Genomic DNA, 19,216 nt, shown 5'->3' on the forward strand with positions numbered 1-19,216 from the left:
GTTCTCTTCTGACCTCAAAGTAAACCCTTACCATGTTAGAACACTAATGAAGTTTTGTTCCACACATTTTGAATGCAACATCTGAAATAATGCATTTCAGTTCACATACTTGCGTAGAGTGTTTCAGGCCACATCTAGGTGCTGACAGGAGCCAAAGCACAAGCACAGAAAGGGTTAATGATGGCATGATCTATCAGTGTACCTGCCACTGCTCGGAGAGGGCTGCAATGCATCAAAGCCCAAATAAATAACATAATAAATACTATAGTACAGCCGATCTTGAAGCAAACCTTGTGTAGATCATGAATACATACAATCATCTTCATAAAAGCTCTGGAATGTTTGAAAGAAAAGAAACTATAAAATACTAAAGATCCAGCCAATCGTCATCATGTTTAACCTCCCATGTTCTGATAGTGACTTTAGTGTTTCTAAAAGCCAGCATCTTAAAATTGAGGCTACTGATGGAGAGAAAGTAAACGAGTTGCAAAAGATGCAGATGTGCGAGGGAATGAGAATCATGTTTTAGCTATTGAAACCCAAAGGTCCCACTTTCACTCGTTCACTTGTTGACTATCTGCTCAGCTTGCTCGAGCACCTGAACTCACGGATGCCGGCTTTGCCCCGTTGGGTGTATATGGTGGCAGAGCGGGCCTGTCTCCCACAGCATCCTTCTTGTGTGTGAGGATGAGAGCGGCGCAGAGGAGGCGAGCCCGATAAACTGGGAGGAGAACGGCTGCGGCCTAGACAGCCCCCACGGTGCTCGTGGCGGGATGGGGAAGAGCTGACAGAGCGTTGTAGTGAGGAAGAGCTTCGTGGGGAGGCGCTAGAACTGCGCTGGTGGAGGTGGTGAGCAGCGGTGGGACTGACAAACACGTGCCTCGGGCCCATGTGCTGGGGAGAGGAGCAGCTGGGGTGCGGAGAGCCACGGGGTGAGCTGGTGTGCATTAGCTGGGCCAGACAGGTCAGCAGATCTGAGTCACTGGTGCTGCCAGCACGAATCCTGTACCGCCGTAGCCTGGAGGAGAAGTCAAAGTATGATATAGCATGAAACTGATTGAAAAAATTAAAATATATCAAAAATATCATATACTGCCCTACAAAGCAAAAAGGCAGTAACTGCATTTTTGGTCAAAAATGAGTTATTATCATTTTCATGACATTCAAGGCATCCTTTGTTATGTGACAAAATATCTTATCTCAAATGTGTGTCAGTTTTGTAGAAAAATGGTAGTCATTTGTACAGTAATTGGATTACAGGCTGGATGACAGGATAACTTTAAAGTCCTTTTTCTCAGTTCTGCACTCGGCGTAGTTACTGCCTTTTTGCTTTGTAGGGCAGTATAGCAACCACTAAGCAATTCATTACCTTAGCAGATCACAAACAACTCAGATCACAAGATTCTAACCTTTCATTAAAGTTAAGAAATTGAAAGTGGAGGGGGGCTCCACATTATGGAATAAATGTTTTTCCCCAATGCATACTGGCCACAATTATTGGCACCCCTAAAAATTATTGTGAGTAAAGTATCTCTGAAGAATATTCCCATTCATATTTAGAATTTTTAGCACACTGGACCTGAACCCTATAGAAAATGAGTAGAGTGAACTGAAGAGAAGCACCACCAACATGGAGCTTGGAATCTGAAGGATCTGGAGAGATTCTGTATGAAGGAATGGTCTGATCTCTTGTCAGGTGTTTTCCAAACTCATCAGGTATTATTGGAGATCTTTGGAAAAGGACGCTGCAATAATTGAGTGCCAATATTTGTGGCCAATTTGAACTAGAGGAACACATTTATTTCATAACGAGTCTTCCCCTCTCACTTTCCATTGTTTTACTTCAACAATAGGTTAGAATTTTCAATGCAGATTTACTTTTACAGCCACATTTGCTCATATTTACCAATATTAGGGGAGAGCACTGTAGTTAGGGTCACTGCTATGTGATTGCAAATGTATTCTAGATAACTGCTAGACATCAAAAAAATATTCTGAATATTTGCTTAAAAGTCTCAGTGGTAGACAGAACACTGGCAGACAGCTGATAAGGTGATCAGAACAGCCTGAAGGACAATGCCAAGTTTGGCGGACATACCAAACCTACCATGGTAGGCCCAAAGTTCTCCAAAGTCAAGTAAGAATTTTGGTTGTCTAGAACAGTGGATCCCAATCCTGGTCCTGGAGAAACCCCTAAAACTGCACATGTTAGATGTCTCCCTAAACAAACACATCTGGTTCAATTCATCAGCTCATTACTAAAGACACCAAGACCTCAAAAGTGTGCATCAGATATGACAGACATCAAAAACTTGCACTGTTGGAGGTTGTCCAGGACTGGGAACCACTAGTCTAGATTGTCCGAAATTTCAGTCTAGGGCAGTGGATCCCAATCCGGGTCCTGAAGAGCCCCCAGCACTGCACGTTTTAGAAGTCTTCCTAATCAAATGTGTGTCAAATAAGAGAGACATCAAAAACTTGCAATATTGGGGTTCTCCAGGATGAGGATTGGGAACCACTAGTCTAGAATGTGAGAAATGTAAATCTAGGGCAGTGGTTCCCAATTCTGGTCCTGAAGAACCCCTAAAACTGCACATGCTAGATGTATCCCTAATCACAGCTGGTTTAATTTATTAGCTTATTAGTAAAGACTCCAAGACCTCCAAAGTGTATATCAGATAAGAGTAGCATTAAAAACGTGCAGTGTTGGGGGTTCTCCGGGACCAGGATTGGGAACCCCTGGTCTAGGGTTAGAGATTCTGACAGAACCATGCATGTACAATAACAATATGTTGGCTAACTACCTTGCATCCACAGTGGAGCGGCTAGGAGGTTTTCCTGGTGGTGGACGGGGCATGAAGTGTGCAGTTATGGTCTCCCCGCTCGTTGTGGGGGTAACTGGACGTGGTATTTTGCTCTTCCGTAAAAGTGGGCTAGAGGATGAGGACAGTGAGAGAGCATCATCTCCATGACGATCAGAACGAGAACCCAGAAGCGACTCTTCATCTTGAGAGCGTTCAGACGAGGCAGAAGAAATCTGGTCCCGCTGCATAGCAGCCACGATGACACGCCTGTCAGAGGATAACGACGGTGAGGCAGAGGGTGAAAGTGGAATATGGTGAACCCTTCTCTGCAGCAACTTCTCTTTAGCAGATCCAGGTGGTGGATCTAAAAGGGTAGATGGTTCTAACACTGGGATACGGCTGTGCCGACGATTAGGGTCCTGTTTGGGAGCGGGGACTGGTGAGGAGGGGTCATTTCTAGAAGGAGCATCTTCCTTTCCATTCTCCAGAGTGCACTGGTTGGGCTCTATGGTGTGCTCAAGGATGGGAGAATCCCTCTTGAGGTCTTTTAGGTTAGGAGGCTGATCGTTGCCATCTCTTTGAGTATCTGAAGGAGGTGTGAGACAGCCGTTCAGCAGAACTGGGCTACGTGGCGATGGCACCGGGCTTGGCACTGGGCTTGAAGGTTTCTGAGGTCCATTCCCATTTAGCAAAGGATCCCCTTCAACATTAAAGGGGCTGGTGGGCTGGAAGGCAACATGTTCCTGTGGGGAATCGATGTTAGCTGTGTTGTCTTGTGGATGCATCTCATTGTTACCATTTTCAGTATCACGTCTCTCCAGTGGTACGCTGTCGGATGCAGATTGGGATGACAGCACAGAGGGTCGCTGAGCTGTCAGCTGAGAGAGGAATAGAGAAAATTAGCCATACATTACATAAATGTTCATGTCCTTTATGTAACCTGGGGGTCACAAATTCAGGTTCAGTCTTGATATGAATGCTTGTTTTGGTAACCAAACATGCTTGCATGCAGATATAACCAGATTTCTGACAAACCACACATAACATCTTCATATTAGTGAAAAGAGAATGTCTATAATCCTTTAGAGAAGGGGTGTCCAATCCTGCTTCTGGAGGGACAACTTCCTACAGAGTTTAGCTCTAACTTGTTTTAAATCACCTAGCTGGATGTTTTTAGTAATCCAAAAGACCTTGATTAGCTGGTTGAGGTGGGTCTAATTAGGGCTGAAGCTAAACTTTATAGTACAGTTGTCCTCCAAAAGCAGGATTAGATACCCCTGCTTTAGACACCTTGGATGAAAGGCAAAACCTGACTTACAGGATAAGAGATGGTTAGTCACATATTCAGAGGAATGAAAACACAAGCCCTGTTCCAAAACCTAGTGACTGATTTGGAACTCTCTAAATAAGTATTACTTCTGTATGGCACAACCACTGCACACATATTCCCCTGAAGTGAAGCGGGAGACTTGACTTACAACTGATTCCAACTGAGTTTCAAGTTAGCATGATGCTAAGCTTACACAGTGGCCTTTCAGGAGCAGGACTGGACACCTCTGTCATAAAAAGTCCAAGGGGCACAAAAACAATAGTGACAGCCCTGCAAATTAAAAATATAAAACAATAAAAACTAGAAAAGATAACCTGTTGTACAACACACCAGGCTAAACAAACTTGAAAGCCCACCTGATACAATTACAAATGTCTATCCCAGACTATCCTAGGACCCATGTGGCAAGGTAGACCCAAACCTAGTTCACTAGGTTTACTAGGAACAGAGCTATTTACGAAGTCCACAGTTTTAAGGACAACCTTGACAGAAACATTTTTGGGCATGCATAATGGACAGAACAGTATTCCTGGGGTTCTTTGAGGAAAGAGAGCACAAAAGAACAGCATGACTTCAGTACTACAGTCAAATACAACAAATATACAAAACATAGGAAGTAGTAAAACTGGAGAGAAGACATGTTTGATGGGCAGAGATGGTCGAAGTTATGGGAAGCACGAAATGGAAGTGCCTATTCACCTGCTGAAGCTGAGCGCGGGTGATTCGTATGACTGAGGGGAACTTGGTGTTTGCAGCAGTCGCTGGAATGGCAGGAAGTTTCCTGCGTCCAGGCGAATGGGCAGCACGGGGCTGGGAAGGTAGTGGCACCGAGGCGTGGCACGAGGAAGTGGACAAGGAAGGGTGCTGTTGGTGGTCTGCAGATTGGCTGCGCCGTATCCCTGGCGGGCCGCGCTGGTGTAGGGGGTCCGACAGGGTCATGAGGAGGGTGTGTGGGCTAGGGGAGCGCAGGTGCAGGGGGCTGCACGTCCTTGCCACAAGCTCCTCAGGTTGGGATGCAGGAGAGGTGGGCAGCTAGAAAAGGAAGTAAGGAACAGTGGAAGGGAGGCGAAGAGCGTTTAGTGAGGTGGATCAGGTGAGTCAGGGCGGTGAATGGGTAGTGAAAATAGGAAAAAAGGAAAATAAAAAGGGAAAGATAGTAGAAGGTAATGAAAGAATAAGAGGAAGCAGATGGTTGCAGATGGTTATGTGGGTAGAAGGAATGCACGGACATCTTCCAGATACCGTGGCACTTAAATCAAACTTTCATAAGGTCAGTATTGTGCCTGAATCTGCAACACTGTAATAAATTAAGCCAGCTCTGTGCGGTTTTACAACACTCCTTCCACAGACAGTGATCTGACCTGGCCACTAAGGATACGAGAGCTCAGGTAACAGGATCAGCTTAGCTCAGACTATCGTAAGCTTACATCACAGACCTGAGGGTGAGCTGTCTGTATCTCATTACTGTGGCTGACAGGTGAGCAGCCCTCAGAGACCACCTTTATTCTGCTGACATGAGTGTGTGTGCGTGGCATAGAAAGTGTTAGCCTTATTTAAAACATCCAGAAAAGATTAGAGCAGAAGGAAATTTTCATGAGGTATTTTTAAAGGGGACATCGGATGCAAAATTCACTTTTACATGGAGTTTGAATATAAATGTGTCTTAGCAGTGTGTGGACACAACTAGCCTATGTGGCCATCTTTTTAATTCCCACTAACCTAAAAAGTCTTAATTATCAAGGCATTCTGATTTTCTGAGCAGTATGATGTCATACTGTTCAGGCCCCGCCCACGGCCGCTGACAGCGTGTCCCATATTACCATATTTCTACCCTCAGCCAGTTGTATGCTGTCCGTCATTTTCTCCGCGCTCAAGTAGCTGTAGCGACAAAGTCTCGCAAACAGTGCAAGTGTTTTGTAGATGGATGTAAAAGTGAACGTAAGAGTCTTCATTTTCTCACAACATCAGAGCCACTGAGAACACAGTGGATCAGCTTTGTTTTTGATGGTAAAGTGTCACCGAATACACAAAAAACGGAAGAAGGGGTGGAGTGAGCAGTAGCTTTTTACCATTTAAAGAGCCATGCACCGAAATGGCTAGCTGTGAACAGAGCTGTATATGACCAGGTAGAAAGGTAGAAAGGGTGTTGTTTTACACAACGATTGAGGAATTTTAACCAAATTATGTTGCAGACATTTCATGAAGACCCTAAGAATCATACCAACTTGTGGATAATGGGCATCCGATGTTCCCTTTAAGCGAAAAACACTAATTACTGTACATTTTTTAAACATATAAATCAAAAAGCACAGGAGATTAAATACCCTTTTATTGTGTACTAGTAAGTAAAACTGCAACTTTTACTTACAAACATGCATTGTTTTTTTTTTGTATTGTATTAAAGTGTAGCCAAGATCCTTGACAAAGTGAATCATCCTCAGTTCCTGTCTGGCTTGTTCATGATCACATTTGTAAGAGAGTAACAGTCTAAACTGACCTCATTTAAATGAAGTGAGAAACTTGGCAGGGATTACACAGGCTTTATATAAAATCGTCTAAAATATATGTGACTCAAGAAAAAATTACTTTAAAGCTGTTGTGATTTGTACTAAATTTCTGACACTGTCATACTACTGTTCAGGTCCACTTTAAGTCAATAACACCTTCCAAAACCTGTCTTGATAAGCTAAAGCATTGCCAAGATAGAGCCTCTCGTCCTGTTTGGCACCTTTTTATTGTAGCTGAGAAGCTGTTTTGAAACTCAACTGTTTTAAACCTTTTCTGAGAATGGGTTTAAAGATAGTTACCTGTGTGAGTGCTCCTTCAGCCAGTGCCTCACCAGGGCTGGTGGGAGTAACAGGAGGTCCACCAGCAGCAGGGAAAACACTGAGCTCCAACCGATCCATCCTATTTGAGCCCTGGACTGTGTGAAGCATGTGGGCGTCTCCTTGTACAGGACTAGGAGTGGATTCTTTATCCGGTGATTCATCCATTGGCTGCAAAACCTCTGGGTCCTCTTCACACTCATCTGATGGGCTACTAGTGAGTTTAGCCTCACGACCAGGGCTACTTCCTGCTGCCTCTTTGAAGTCCTGCAGGTCAGAGCCCTTCTCTACCATCACCCAATCACGCAACTCAACATCTTGTAGACCTGAGCTTAGGTTTAGAGCAACAAAACCACTGTTAGCTGCACCATCGCCCTGCTCAGGAGATCCTGGTGAAGCAGGCTTGGGCGAGCCACCACCAGAGCGGAATTCCTCGTCGTAGTGCCAAACATGCTCTGTGTGAATTCCGTTCAACATGGCCATGCCAGGGACACCATCAGCTTCCCGTTCCTGTGCTGTACCAGGTGGCTGCTTGCCAGCACTGGTCACAGAAACCGGAAAAAAAGCACACTTAGTATTCAGAACATACTGAAATGTTGCTACATGCTCAATATTTGAAAATAAAAATGCAATTCAGTGTAGAAGAGGCTTACCAGGCCTCTACAAAACGTTCAGTGTTGGGTTTGGGCTCCAATGTTAGTCTCTTCTCCAGCTCAAAGCTATGGATGTTGCGCAGTTTCCTCAAAAGAGGAGTGTCTCTATCTGAGGGCACCACCTCTGAACGGACCCGCACTGGTGAACCAATGCTAGGCCCTGCATGGGGGCTCTGATTGCCTTGGTTGCTATGCTCATCCTCTGTCCCCATCTAGAAAGGAAGGACAACAGAATATTAATAATCCAACAATAGACAAAGATGTTTATTCATAGTCCATGGTACACATTCTGGTACCTTCCAGACAGCGGGACAGATTCGGTTCCGGTTGCGGTCCAGGTCCTCCCAGACATCAGTCTCCTGGTTCCTGTGAGGAAGGTTTGGAGATCCAGGCAAGTGCTCGGGCCGAACATTGTCCCCATCACTGAGCTGCTCATCTTGTAGAACTTCATCTGTGTTCTCCTTCAGAAGATCTCCAGGCACCAAAGAGGCATTCACAATGCTGGAAGAAAACAGAAGCACCAGAGAAATCTTCATGGTGATGCCACTACCATGAAAAAGCAAAATGAAATTAAAACAGTCACATGATTTACCCCATCTGAGCAGGTGTGAGGCGAGTATGGTGCTGTGGCGTGTTTGCCGCGGCAGTGATTGTCAATGGGCTGTCTGAGCTCATCCTTTCCCAATCGTACGGGTCATTTTCCACTACGTTGTAGGTTCTCATGCTATTCTCAAAAACGGTCCTCAGTAGCTAGAGTGGAGAATAATTTCAATGTGAGATTGACCAATGACTAAATAATGCTAGATATTCCACTGATTTATTAAAGTGTCAAATTTGTACTTGATAGTCAGGTTTGGTAAAGTAGTCCAAATTGCTGATGTGGTCTAGAAAGACGCTGAATTCTGGCGGCAGGTGCTTCAACATGAGCCGATGATCGTACGTCTCTTTTAACTTCCCCACTTGCTCCTAATGCATAAACACACAAATATCATCATCACTTCTAGACAAACAGGAAAATGCTTTTCAAAGCACTTCTTCTTCCTGCCTGATCAGCACCTTGTCTTTTATTTTCCTCCAGGGGAGTTGCCCAACCAAGAACTCTACCAGCATGTAGTACAAAGACCACAAGTCATCATGTCTCCCCATCTCCTATAAGAGTAAGACCAAAACAAATCTTATCAGACCAGAATTATCCTGGTTAACTGGAAAACTACAAACAGAGCAAACAGGGGGATTCTTACCTTGTTCTTATGGGCATTGACTGAGGCGTATCGTACTGTACCCCTAAACCCTGCAACAGGACGGGGCTGAGAGAGAATAGAATCTTGCAGTACACAAATATATAAAACACAGTGGCAAATAAAGACTCACAAACATATAAACAAGTACAGTTAGAAAGACTGCATTAGAAATGGCTACAGATACTGACCGGTCTGACTTCTTGGCAGGAGTTTGTAAATTGGCGCGCCAAACCAAAATCTAACATGTAGCAAGTTCGGCATGTGTTAGGAAATCGGCCCATGGCAAAGTTGGACTGAAAACAGTGCAAACAAATCATTCATTACTATGAGGTATCAATATTTTGAGTAAAAAGTAAAATTTTAAGTATCACATTGTTATAGTAAGTGTACTATTTAAAGGGATATTTCACCCAAAAATGAAAATTACCCAATGGTTTACTCACCCTCAAGTCATCCTAGATGTATATGAGTTTTTTTTTTTTTTTTTTTCAGATGAATACATTCAGAGTTACATTTAAAAATGTCCTGGCTTTTCCAAACTTTATAATGGCAGTGAATGGGTGTTAATAATCAATAGTTCAATTGAAGTCCGATAAAGTGCATCCATCTATAATAAAAAGTACTTCACACAGCTCCAGGGGGTTAATAAAGGCCTTCTGAAGTGAATCAAGGCGTTTGTGTAAGAAAAAATATCCATAGAGATTAGTTTATATTTAGAGTTTTCTAGGGTTCATAGAGATTACAGATTCTACACGTTTTAAATATGGATGTTTTTCTTACACAAACACATCAGTTCGCCTTAGGAGGGATTTATTAACCCCTTGAAGCTGTGTGGAGTACGTTTTATGATGGATGGATATACTTTATTTTACTTCAAAATCTCAACAGCTATTATAAAGCTAGGAAGAGCCAGGACATTTTTGAATATAACTTTGATTATATTAGTCTGAAAGAAGAAAGTCATATGGCTTGAGGGTAAGTAAATCATGGGGTAATATCCATTTTTGGGAAAACTATCCCTTTAATTATACTGCTATTTATTTACAATACAGAAATTATTTTGTAATCACTATAATTTGTATTGGAGGCAGGTAAAAGAGTTTAAACTTCTTACCGGTTTAATGTCACGGTGTAAAAAGCCAACTGAGTGGATGCTCTCGATGGCCTCCAGTATCTGCAGACCTAGTCTAAGTGTAGTGCTGACTGTGAAAGTGCCGCGGTTCATGCTCCTCCTCAGATCCGCTAAATTACGGCCCTGCAAAAGCCAAAAAGGCAACAGTTAATCAGTTTTGCTACAAATATTTGACTGAAAGACAGGTTTAATATAAATGTGCAAATAAATGCACACAGACCACAATGCCTGAAGACTTCAAATACATATACAAACTGCAACAAAAAAAAAAAAACAAATCTAAATGGAAAATTAAATGAATATATATTGTAGGAAAGTGATACATGTACAGATACATTTTTTATAGGTCACAGAGTTAATTTAACCATCAATCATGCCTCACCTGAAGCTCCATTACAACATAGTTAAAGCGATCATTGCGGCCACATCCAACAAACCGACAAACGTGATCTTTTCCTGCAACAACAAGACCAGACTTCATTAGACTACATATCATTGTAACTCATTTTATAGCAACCAGTAATAGAAGAAGTCATTTACACATAGAAGTCTTAAAGGTACAGTGGCAAATAAGCCCTTTCCACTTTTAAGGATCAAAGAGAAGGTGGAAAATGTTGCTTTGGTAAATGAAACAATGACTACAATATAAGCGGACATGAAAGACAATAAGTTTGTTTCTTTTTCTGTCCATGTGCTCCACTACTCCTCCTCCTAATGGAGGTCTGTCCAAACGAGGGGGCGGGTTATGGATTTAGTTCAGTGCGGCTCAGCTCTCTTGGGAAGCTTTCTGGGCTGCAGTAACAGATCAAACTGGCTTCAGCCATATTGTACTCTGATTTACTCCTGCCTTCTCTCTTGCTCACATGCCTCTTCCTCCTGATATCCAGTTGTCTATTATTATTATTATGATTATTATGTTAATGTTCATTTTCATTATATAGCCTACACAGTAATTGTACACAGAATTATGCAAAAAAATGACACTGTGTATGAAGAATACCAGTAGATCTGCATATATTACTTGCAATAAAAAGCAACAGTATCATGTCATGTGCGCATTACATTTAGTAAGGGTCTGTTTTGTTTACATATCTTCTAACGTGATGGGGGGGTGGATAGAGAGATCTCCAGTTACAAGTCTTTCCCTCAGGAAGAGATAAAACCACTCTGTCCTATCATACAGCCATATTACAGCCAACATGATACAAGTACATTGATTTTTTTTCATAAGGAGAGTGGAGAGGTTGAGGATATAATGGAGGACGACTGTAAAGGGAAGGAAAGAGGACAATGATGGTGTCATTGCTGGGCTCTGCTAATTGATTCGTTGATTCTTTGCCCAGAGGAAAAGAAGACACGGTTTGATTTCAAGCTTGGCTACTGATCCTTTACCGATGCTTAATCCTTAAAATTACGAGCTGCTTTACAAACATAGATGGTCTTCGCTCTATTTGAAACTAATAAGATTTCCTCTTTGAATCCCAAAAATCAGGGTTGCATTTATCTGGTGCAAAACATTGCCAATTTCAATTCAGGCTGTATTAAACTTGAACACAGCAATGTATACTATATACAACAAGCAAAATAAAATAAAAATACTGTATATACAGTCAAACCAAAAATTATTTAGACACCACATATAATTTTAGATTTTTTTTCTAGTGGGTGCAGGACTACAGTTCATTTATGTAAGTGAGGATAGCAAAATAAAGTAACCTGTGACATATTATACCCACATAGTGTTTTGGTACCAAAGCATCCGGCATAAAACGTGCCAAATCGGCTGTGTGGATCACTCCGCTGTGGCGACCCCTGATAAAAGGGAGCGAGCCGAAAGAGAGAGAGGATGTTTTGGTACCAAAAAATTAGTCGGACACTTTGACCTGACCATGTTTTGCTTAAGTGTTTTTACTTTAATTGTTAATACTACCTTTTTACACCACAGACTGAACAAAATCAGAATTTTAAAATTCTAAAATGTATATATTTGCATTTATTTATTTATGTAACACATTAATTTTATCAAAAATATAGTAAAAATAGTAATATTTGTGAAATATGACTACAATTTCATGATATAATATAAACTTCATTGTCAGACTTTTAAGTCTGAAATTTTTCTTGCATAACAGTATTTTTGTTGCACACCCTTTAAAAACAGACAAAAAATGATTCACAATAGACATAGACGGTAATTAAAATAATTATTTTCTATGCAATTTAATCCTGTGATGACAGCTTAATTTTCAACAGCTTACTTTTCAGAATGTCACAATGTCCTTCTAATATACTGATTTGGTACTCAAGAAACATAATTTATTGAGTAACTTCTTGTTATCAATATTGAAAACAGTTATGCTGCTGCTTAATATTTTGTACAACTGCAATATTATTTTTTCAGGATTCTTGGATGAATAGAAGGTCAAAATAATTTTTTTTTTTTTTCAAATAGAAATCTTTTGTAATATTACAGATGCATTTACTGTAACATTTGATCAATTAAAAGGAATAGGTCACCAAAAAAAGAAAAAAAACTGCCATCTCATTTTTGTCTTCAACTTCAAAATCATCCTACACCGTTTTACCTTTTTTTTGTAAAGGGCATTTGATCTTCTTTGTATGTTCACTTTGTAAACACTTCTGCAGCGATGTAGGATGATTTTGAAGTTGGGGAAGAAAACGACATGGGAGTTTTTCAACATACCCTAACTGTATTGACCCGGATCACACAGACTACGCATGCACATAAAAAGTTTAAAAGTATATAAATTGTCAATTTGTTTTTCGAAAATAATCACTAGCTTTCACTAGATAAGACCCTTCTTCCTTGGCTGGGATCATTTAAAGCCCTTTGAAGCTGCATTTAAACTGCATTTTGGAAGTTCAACCTTGGGGGCACCATACATATCCATTATATAGAGAGAAATCCTAAAATGTTTTCCTCAAAAAACAATTTCTTTACAACTAAAGAAAGAAAGACATGAACATCTTGGATGACAAGGGGGGGGGGGGAGTAATTTATCTGTAAATTTTTGTTCTGAAAGAGAACTAATCCTTTAATTACTCACTAATAAATTATTATTTTTCTGCACAAAGAAAAAAATAGACTTTATTCAAGAATTTCTTCTCTTCCTTGTCAGTTCTTGCTGTGCGTTCAGTATTCTCAAGAAAAAAATTCTCAGAGCTTCATAACATTATGGTTGAACCACTGATGTCACATGGACCATTTTAACCATGTCCTTACTACCTTTCTGGGCCTTGAATGAGGTAGTTGCGTTGCTGTCTATCCAGGGTCAGGAAGCTCTTGGATTTCATCAAAAATATCTTAATTCGTGTTCCGAAGATGAATGAAGGTCTTACAGGTTTGGAGTAATTAATGCAAAAAAAAAAATAAAAAATGGGGGGTGAACTATCCCTCTAATGCATCCTTGCTGAATAAAAGTACTCACTTCTTTAAAAAAAAAAAATCATACTGAGCCCCGAAACGTTCAAAAACAAAATTTAAATGTAATTTAGTATACCATTTGTGAATTTATAAAATTTATAAAAATGAATTTATATGAATTTATAAAAATCTCAGTTACACACATTTACAGTGCCTTGCGAAAGTATTCATATTAATTTTTTTCACATTTTGTTTTGTTGCAGCATTATGTTAAACTGCTTTAAAGTACTTTTTTTCCACATCAATCTACATCTCATACACCATAATGACAAAGCACTAAACAGGTTTGTAACAACTTTGCAAATTTATTAGAAATAAAAAAACTGAAAAGATCCCGTTGCATAAGTCCCTTTTCTGGGACATTCGAAATTTAGCATTCATATTGCTTCTAGATGTTACTACACTTCGAGTGGAGTTAAACTGTGGCAAATTCATTTGAATGAGTATGATTTAGAAAGGCACACACCTCTCAGTAAAGGTCTAACAGCTGAAAATGCATATCAGAGCAAAAACCAAGTCCTGAGGTCAAGATAACTGCCTGTAGAGCTCAGTGACAGACTTGCGTTAAGGCAATGATCTAGGGAAGAGTTCAGAAAAAAATCTGCTGCATTGAAGGTTCACAGAAGCATTATCCATAATGGAAGATGATTGGAACAACTAGGACTCTAGAAAATGTCTGCCAGCCCCCATCCAAGCTGACAGAGCTTGAGAGGTGAAAAGGTGAGGCAAAGAATGGCAGATAATTGCCAAATGCAGATGTGCAAAGCTTGTCACATCATATCCAAAAAGACTTGAGGCTGTAAAGGTTCTTCAACTATGTACTGAGTTAATAAGTTACATGAATACTTATGCAATATACTTATTTCAGTGTTTTATTTTTAATAAATTTGTAAAATTTCTGGTTTTTGCTTTGTCATTATTATGGTGTATGGAGTGTAAATTGATGTGGGGAAAAACTAATTTAAAGCAGTTTAACATAATGCTGCAACAAAACAAAATGTGAAAAAAATGAAGGGGTGTGAATACTTTTGCAAGGCACTGTATCTACTCTGCTTAACAACTTACCTTGCAGTTTCTTCAACACTGCCACCTCCATCTTCAGAACCTGTTTGGGTTGTTGAGCGGACTCTGCTTTCAGAGCCACACTGGTTCGGTTCATCAGGTCTAGAGCCTCGTAGATCTCGCCAAAGCCGCCCCCGCCAATTTTCTTGAGCTGAGGTAAAAAGAGTGATATATTATCTTTGAATTTGAATTAATCGTAGATTATTAATCACAATAATTACTAGTAATTTAATTATTTCAAAATGTAATTAAGCCAGGTAAATTCTAACACCACTGTTTACATACCAGATGCAAATCACATCCATAATAAAATATGAATTGCGTTTTAGCCAGAGACTAAAATAGTAAATTAAACTGTTTTTGGTGTAAAATACATTGAGTAAGGGAAAGAGAAACAATATAATTAAAATAATTGACATAATTTAAATATACTTCATACAGCAATAATACTTGATTTAATGCAAAACAAGAAAATTGCAGCATCACAGCATATTCTACATAGCAGTCAGATTGAATTTTCAAGATTTGGCTATTTTTTTCTTATGGCATCACATGTCCCTTTGTGCCACAATCTTTTCTGCCCTCTTGTGTCACTTCCTTTTCTCCTCAGATATCCCTGTACAGTGACAAATCTGGTTTTCTCCGGGGATTATACTCAGTTGATTCAGCAGTGAGCTTATACAACATGTTTCGTCAGAGGAAGCAACGTATTACTGATCACTTAACTAAAGGAGCCGGTCACAGATGAACACACACTGCACTACGAGATCAGTGTGAGGAGTGACTCACTACCTGCCACTATCTGCACACTTATTGAAAACAGTCTCACTCACATACGCAAGTGAAGCTAAATGTAGTATCACAACCTTTCCAATATGTGAAAGCAGATTTCTGTTTCTTTTCACTGTCAGGATTTCTATTTTTGTCTTTAAGAACTGTCTTAATCAATAACTAGAATGTCAAGCCAAGCACTACACTGATGTGTATTAGATAAAACCTGCAGACTTACTACTTTCCATCGTTCCTTGACCAGAATGCCCTGGGACAGGATGTCTGTCTGCTCCTGTCCTGCGCTCATCCTGTCTGCGGTCTGCTCTGAGCTTGTCCCCTAACGCCAGCGACAGGGGTCTGGGTCTGGCATTGGAGCCGTGTGGTGCCCACTAGACCAAGAAAAGAAAAGAATATTGTGTTAGTCTTGCTTGATGTACTGTGACAGCATTTACAATGGACAATCAGTGGCTTCATATTCAGCAATTCAACGTTAAAATGAAATATTTGGTTAAGCAAGTTGGAAATGATTTTACTAGTCAAATTTGTCACAAATCAAAATATTCAAATATTTTAAAATAATACAGACAAATATATATCGCACAAGTCACACGTGACTTGTCAAATTGTCACTGAGCTGTTTTGATGAACATTGTACATGATGTGCAAAGTCTTCTAGTGGTTCCAGCAGAGAGGTGTTTCTTTAGGACATTGCACACAGATGTGACTAACAGAGTTTCAAAATAAAGGTGCATCTTACAAAATATATGCTGATTTTTAAAACTTTGCATGGATACATCATACCATCATTTGTGACCCTGGACCACAAAACCAGTAATTTTTAAAAAATTGAGATGTATACATCATCCATTGATGTATGGTTTGTTAGCATATGACAATATTTGGCAAAGATACAGCTATTTGAAAATCTGGAATCTGAGGGTGCAAAAAATCTAAATATTGAGAAAATTGTCGTTAAAATTGTCCAAATGAAGTTCTAAAAAAGTTTAACATTTTGGTTTAGATATATTTATGGTAGAAAATTTACAAAGTATCTTCAAGGAACAGCTAGCAAATGACATGTGGTGGGAAAATGAGGTATCGTTACCCTGGAAATCCAGAGGTCTCGCGAGAGCACAATTTGAATTGTCTCTGCAAGACTCTCTGGCATCGAGCAATGATGCACGTTACTGCATTACGTAAGCAGTTCTGGGAACCAATCAAATCGGTGTATTTGATGTAGGCGGGCCAGAGGCGAGCTAAGCTGATGACGACAGCGCTGCGACGTCCGGAATCATTTAGTAAACATTGAAAGATGGCTACAGATGAACACCAGTTGTTTGAAACGGCTTTGGCCGCTACAATGAACAAGTTAGACTTGGCTTTTCATATAAAAGAGGAACAGAAAACCGCGCTCGAATCGTTCCTTTGCAAGATGGACGTTTTTGCTGTTTTGCCGACTGGATACGGCAAGAGTTTAATCTATCAGTTAGCTCCGCTGGTAGCTAAGTGTATGGATACGTCACACCATGTATTGTTGTGATTGGTCGTGGCGTTATCCAATTGCGTGCAGTGAGAGTTTCAAATGCATGCTTGGTACCGCCCCTCGAGTTAGGCCCTTTTCATTGCTCGATGCCAGACCCTTAATCTTAATAGATTAGGGTCTGGATTTTTTCCAGGCTAAGGTATCGTAGCAAAGAATGAAAAAATATGTTTAAAGTGAAATGAGGGATTGAATTAGCAAAAAGTCGCTACGATTTAAAAGGATAGCTCACCAAAAAATAAAAATTCTGTTATTAATTACTCACCCTCATGTCGTTCCAAACCTGTAAGATCTTTGTTTATCTTCAGAACACAAATTAAGATATTTTTATAGAAATCCGAGAACTTTCTGTCCCTGGAAATAATGACATTGTTAAAATAGTTCATGTGACGTCAGTCAACCGTAATTTTGTAAAGCTACAAGAATACTTTTTGTGGACAAAAAAAACAAAAACAACCAACAATTTCTTCTCTTCTGTGTCAGTTTTCAACGCATATTCACAACAGTACCATGTATGCTTGAGGTGAAGACTGACACAGAAGAGAAGAAATTGTTGAGTAAAGTCGTTTTTTTTTCTTTGTGAACAAAGTATTGTCATAGCTTCATAAAATTAAGGTTGAACCACTCATGTCACATGAACTATTTTAACAATGTCCTTACAACCTTTCTGGGCCTTGAACGTGTCAGTTGTGTTGTTGTCTATGCAGGGTCAGAAAGGTCTTAAAATATATCTTAACTTGTGTTCCAAAGCTGAAAAAAGGTCTTGCCGGTTTGGAACAACATGAGGGTTTTCGCACTAATGAAACTCCTGACTGCACCGATATTTGACTGGATTTCGCCTGCAAAATTTTGCAGAACAACAGTAAATATTACTGCTCTTTTAATTTGTATATTTTCTCTCTGCCAGCGAAAATAGTTTTCAAAAAAAGCCAAAGCATCAAGCTTTGTCTGTCAACGAGCAATAGTCCCAGACAGCACATGTACGTCTGCAAGATGTCTGTTAAAGATCACTTGATCTGGAAAGCATCTGCTGTATACAAACATCTGACAGACGTCTGTAAGACGGCAGTTTTACATACATTCTAAATCATAAACATCTTAAAGACATCTAATACACATCTATTTGACATCTGACAGGAAACGTCCTATAGACGTATTGCAGATAAGCAACCACTCTAAAAACACATCTTCCAGTCATTTCTAACTTCAAATAGACCAGTGGTTCTCAACTCCAGTTTTTGGGATCCACTGCTCTACACATTTTGTATGTCTTTCTCATTTAACACACCTGATTCAGATCATCAGCTCCTTAGGAAAAAAATCCATGAGTTAAAGGAGAACTCCGGTGTGATTTTGACCTAAAGTGTATTGAATCATGATACCGAGTGTGAACGTACCTTGCATATCTCATCTCGGTTTGTGTCCTGCTGTCCGAAATCTGGGGTCAGTTATCCGATGCTCACAACAGGCTGTCAATGAGAGTCCATAGGGCATCGAAGAAGCCATGTAAATAAATCACTGTTTTACACCATTTACGAGGCACAAAGTAGCTCCACACTTCATTGGTAGACTTCCAAGGGCCCTGACATTTAAAACGAGACATTGAGAACTCAGAAAAAGCACCGGTAGTTTATTTACAAGTAGATTTATACAGACATCTTCCACCAGAAACAGACCGGTCGCCGCCATCTTAAATGTAGTCACGATAAGTCGAGTGTTGAGCACGAAGGAAACTACAACCTGATACGATGATAACCTGATGAATTCCTTGGTGCTCGACACTCGACTTATCGTGACTAAGTTCAGGATGGCGGCGACTGGATTTTCTTTTCCAGGTACTGTCTGTATAAATCTTCTTGTAAATAAACTACCGGTGCTTTTTCTGAGTTATAAATGTCTCGTTTTAAATGTCAAGGCCCTTGGAAGTCTACTAGTGAAGTGTGGAGCTACTTTGTGCCTCGTAAATGGCGTAAAACAGTGATTTATTTACATGGTTATTCCGATGCCCTGTTGACTCTCATTGACAGCCTGTTGTGAGCATCGGCTAACTGACCCCAGATTTCGGACAGCAGGACACAAACCGAGATGAGATATGCAAGGTACGTTCACACTCGGTATCATGATTCAATACACTTTAGGTCAAAATCACACCGGAGTTCTCCTTTAAACTGAGTGTGTCAGATTCAGAAACATACAAAATGTGCAGAGCAGTGGGCCCTGAGGACTGGAGTTGAGAACCACTGAAACAGAAGTCTCCGTGATGTATGAGTGCTATCAGGGATGTGAGTGGATTGGAGCATCGAGATTCCATTTCCATCACCTTGTTCTGATTCCACTCCGGGTTTTCCATGTGACACAGGCTCATTTACTCCAATAGTATGTAACTTGGATAATACAGACAAGTAGAGTCATA

The 19,216-nt window shown here is 40.2% G+C and overlaps 1 protein-coding gene across 1 annotated transcript; it reads right to left on the reverse strand.

Annotated features, from left to right (window-relative positions):
* Nucleotides 1-237: 237 nt before the first annotated feature.
* On the reverse strand, nt 238-15,570 carry ttbk2a (tau tubulin kinase 2a). Its single transcript, XM_073826406.1, has 15 exons — nt 15,502-15,570; nt 14,496-14,643; nt 10,368-10,441; nt 9,968-10,108; nt 9,042-9,146; nt 8,854-8,919; nt 8,669-8,761; nt 8,453-8,578; nt 8,205-8,362; nt 7,909-8,113; nt 7,613-7,824; nt 6,942-7,500; nt 4,834-5,166; nt 2,805-3,682; nt 238-1,018 (listed from the first exon to the last, which is right to left on the reverse strand). Exons 1-15 carry the CDS (start codon nt 15,568-15,570, stop codon nt 574-576), a joined length of 3,612 nt encoding a protein of 1,203 aa, XP_073682507.1. The 3' UTR covers nt 238-573.
* Between the last annotated feature and the right edge of the window lie 3,646 nt (nt 15,571-19,216).

This window comes from Garra rufa, chromosome 21 (genome assembly GCF_049309525.1).
Source record: "Garra rufa chromosome 21, GarRuf1.0, whole genome shotgun sequence".
NCBI lineage: Eukaryota > Metazoa > Chordata > Actinopteri > Cypriniformes > Cyprinidae > Garra > Garra rufa.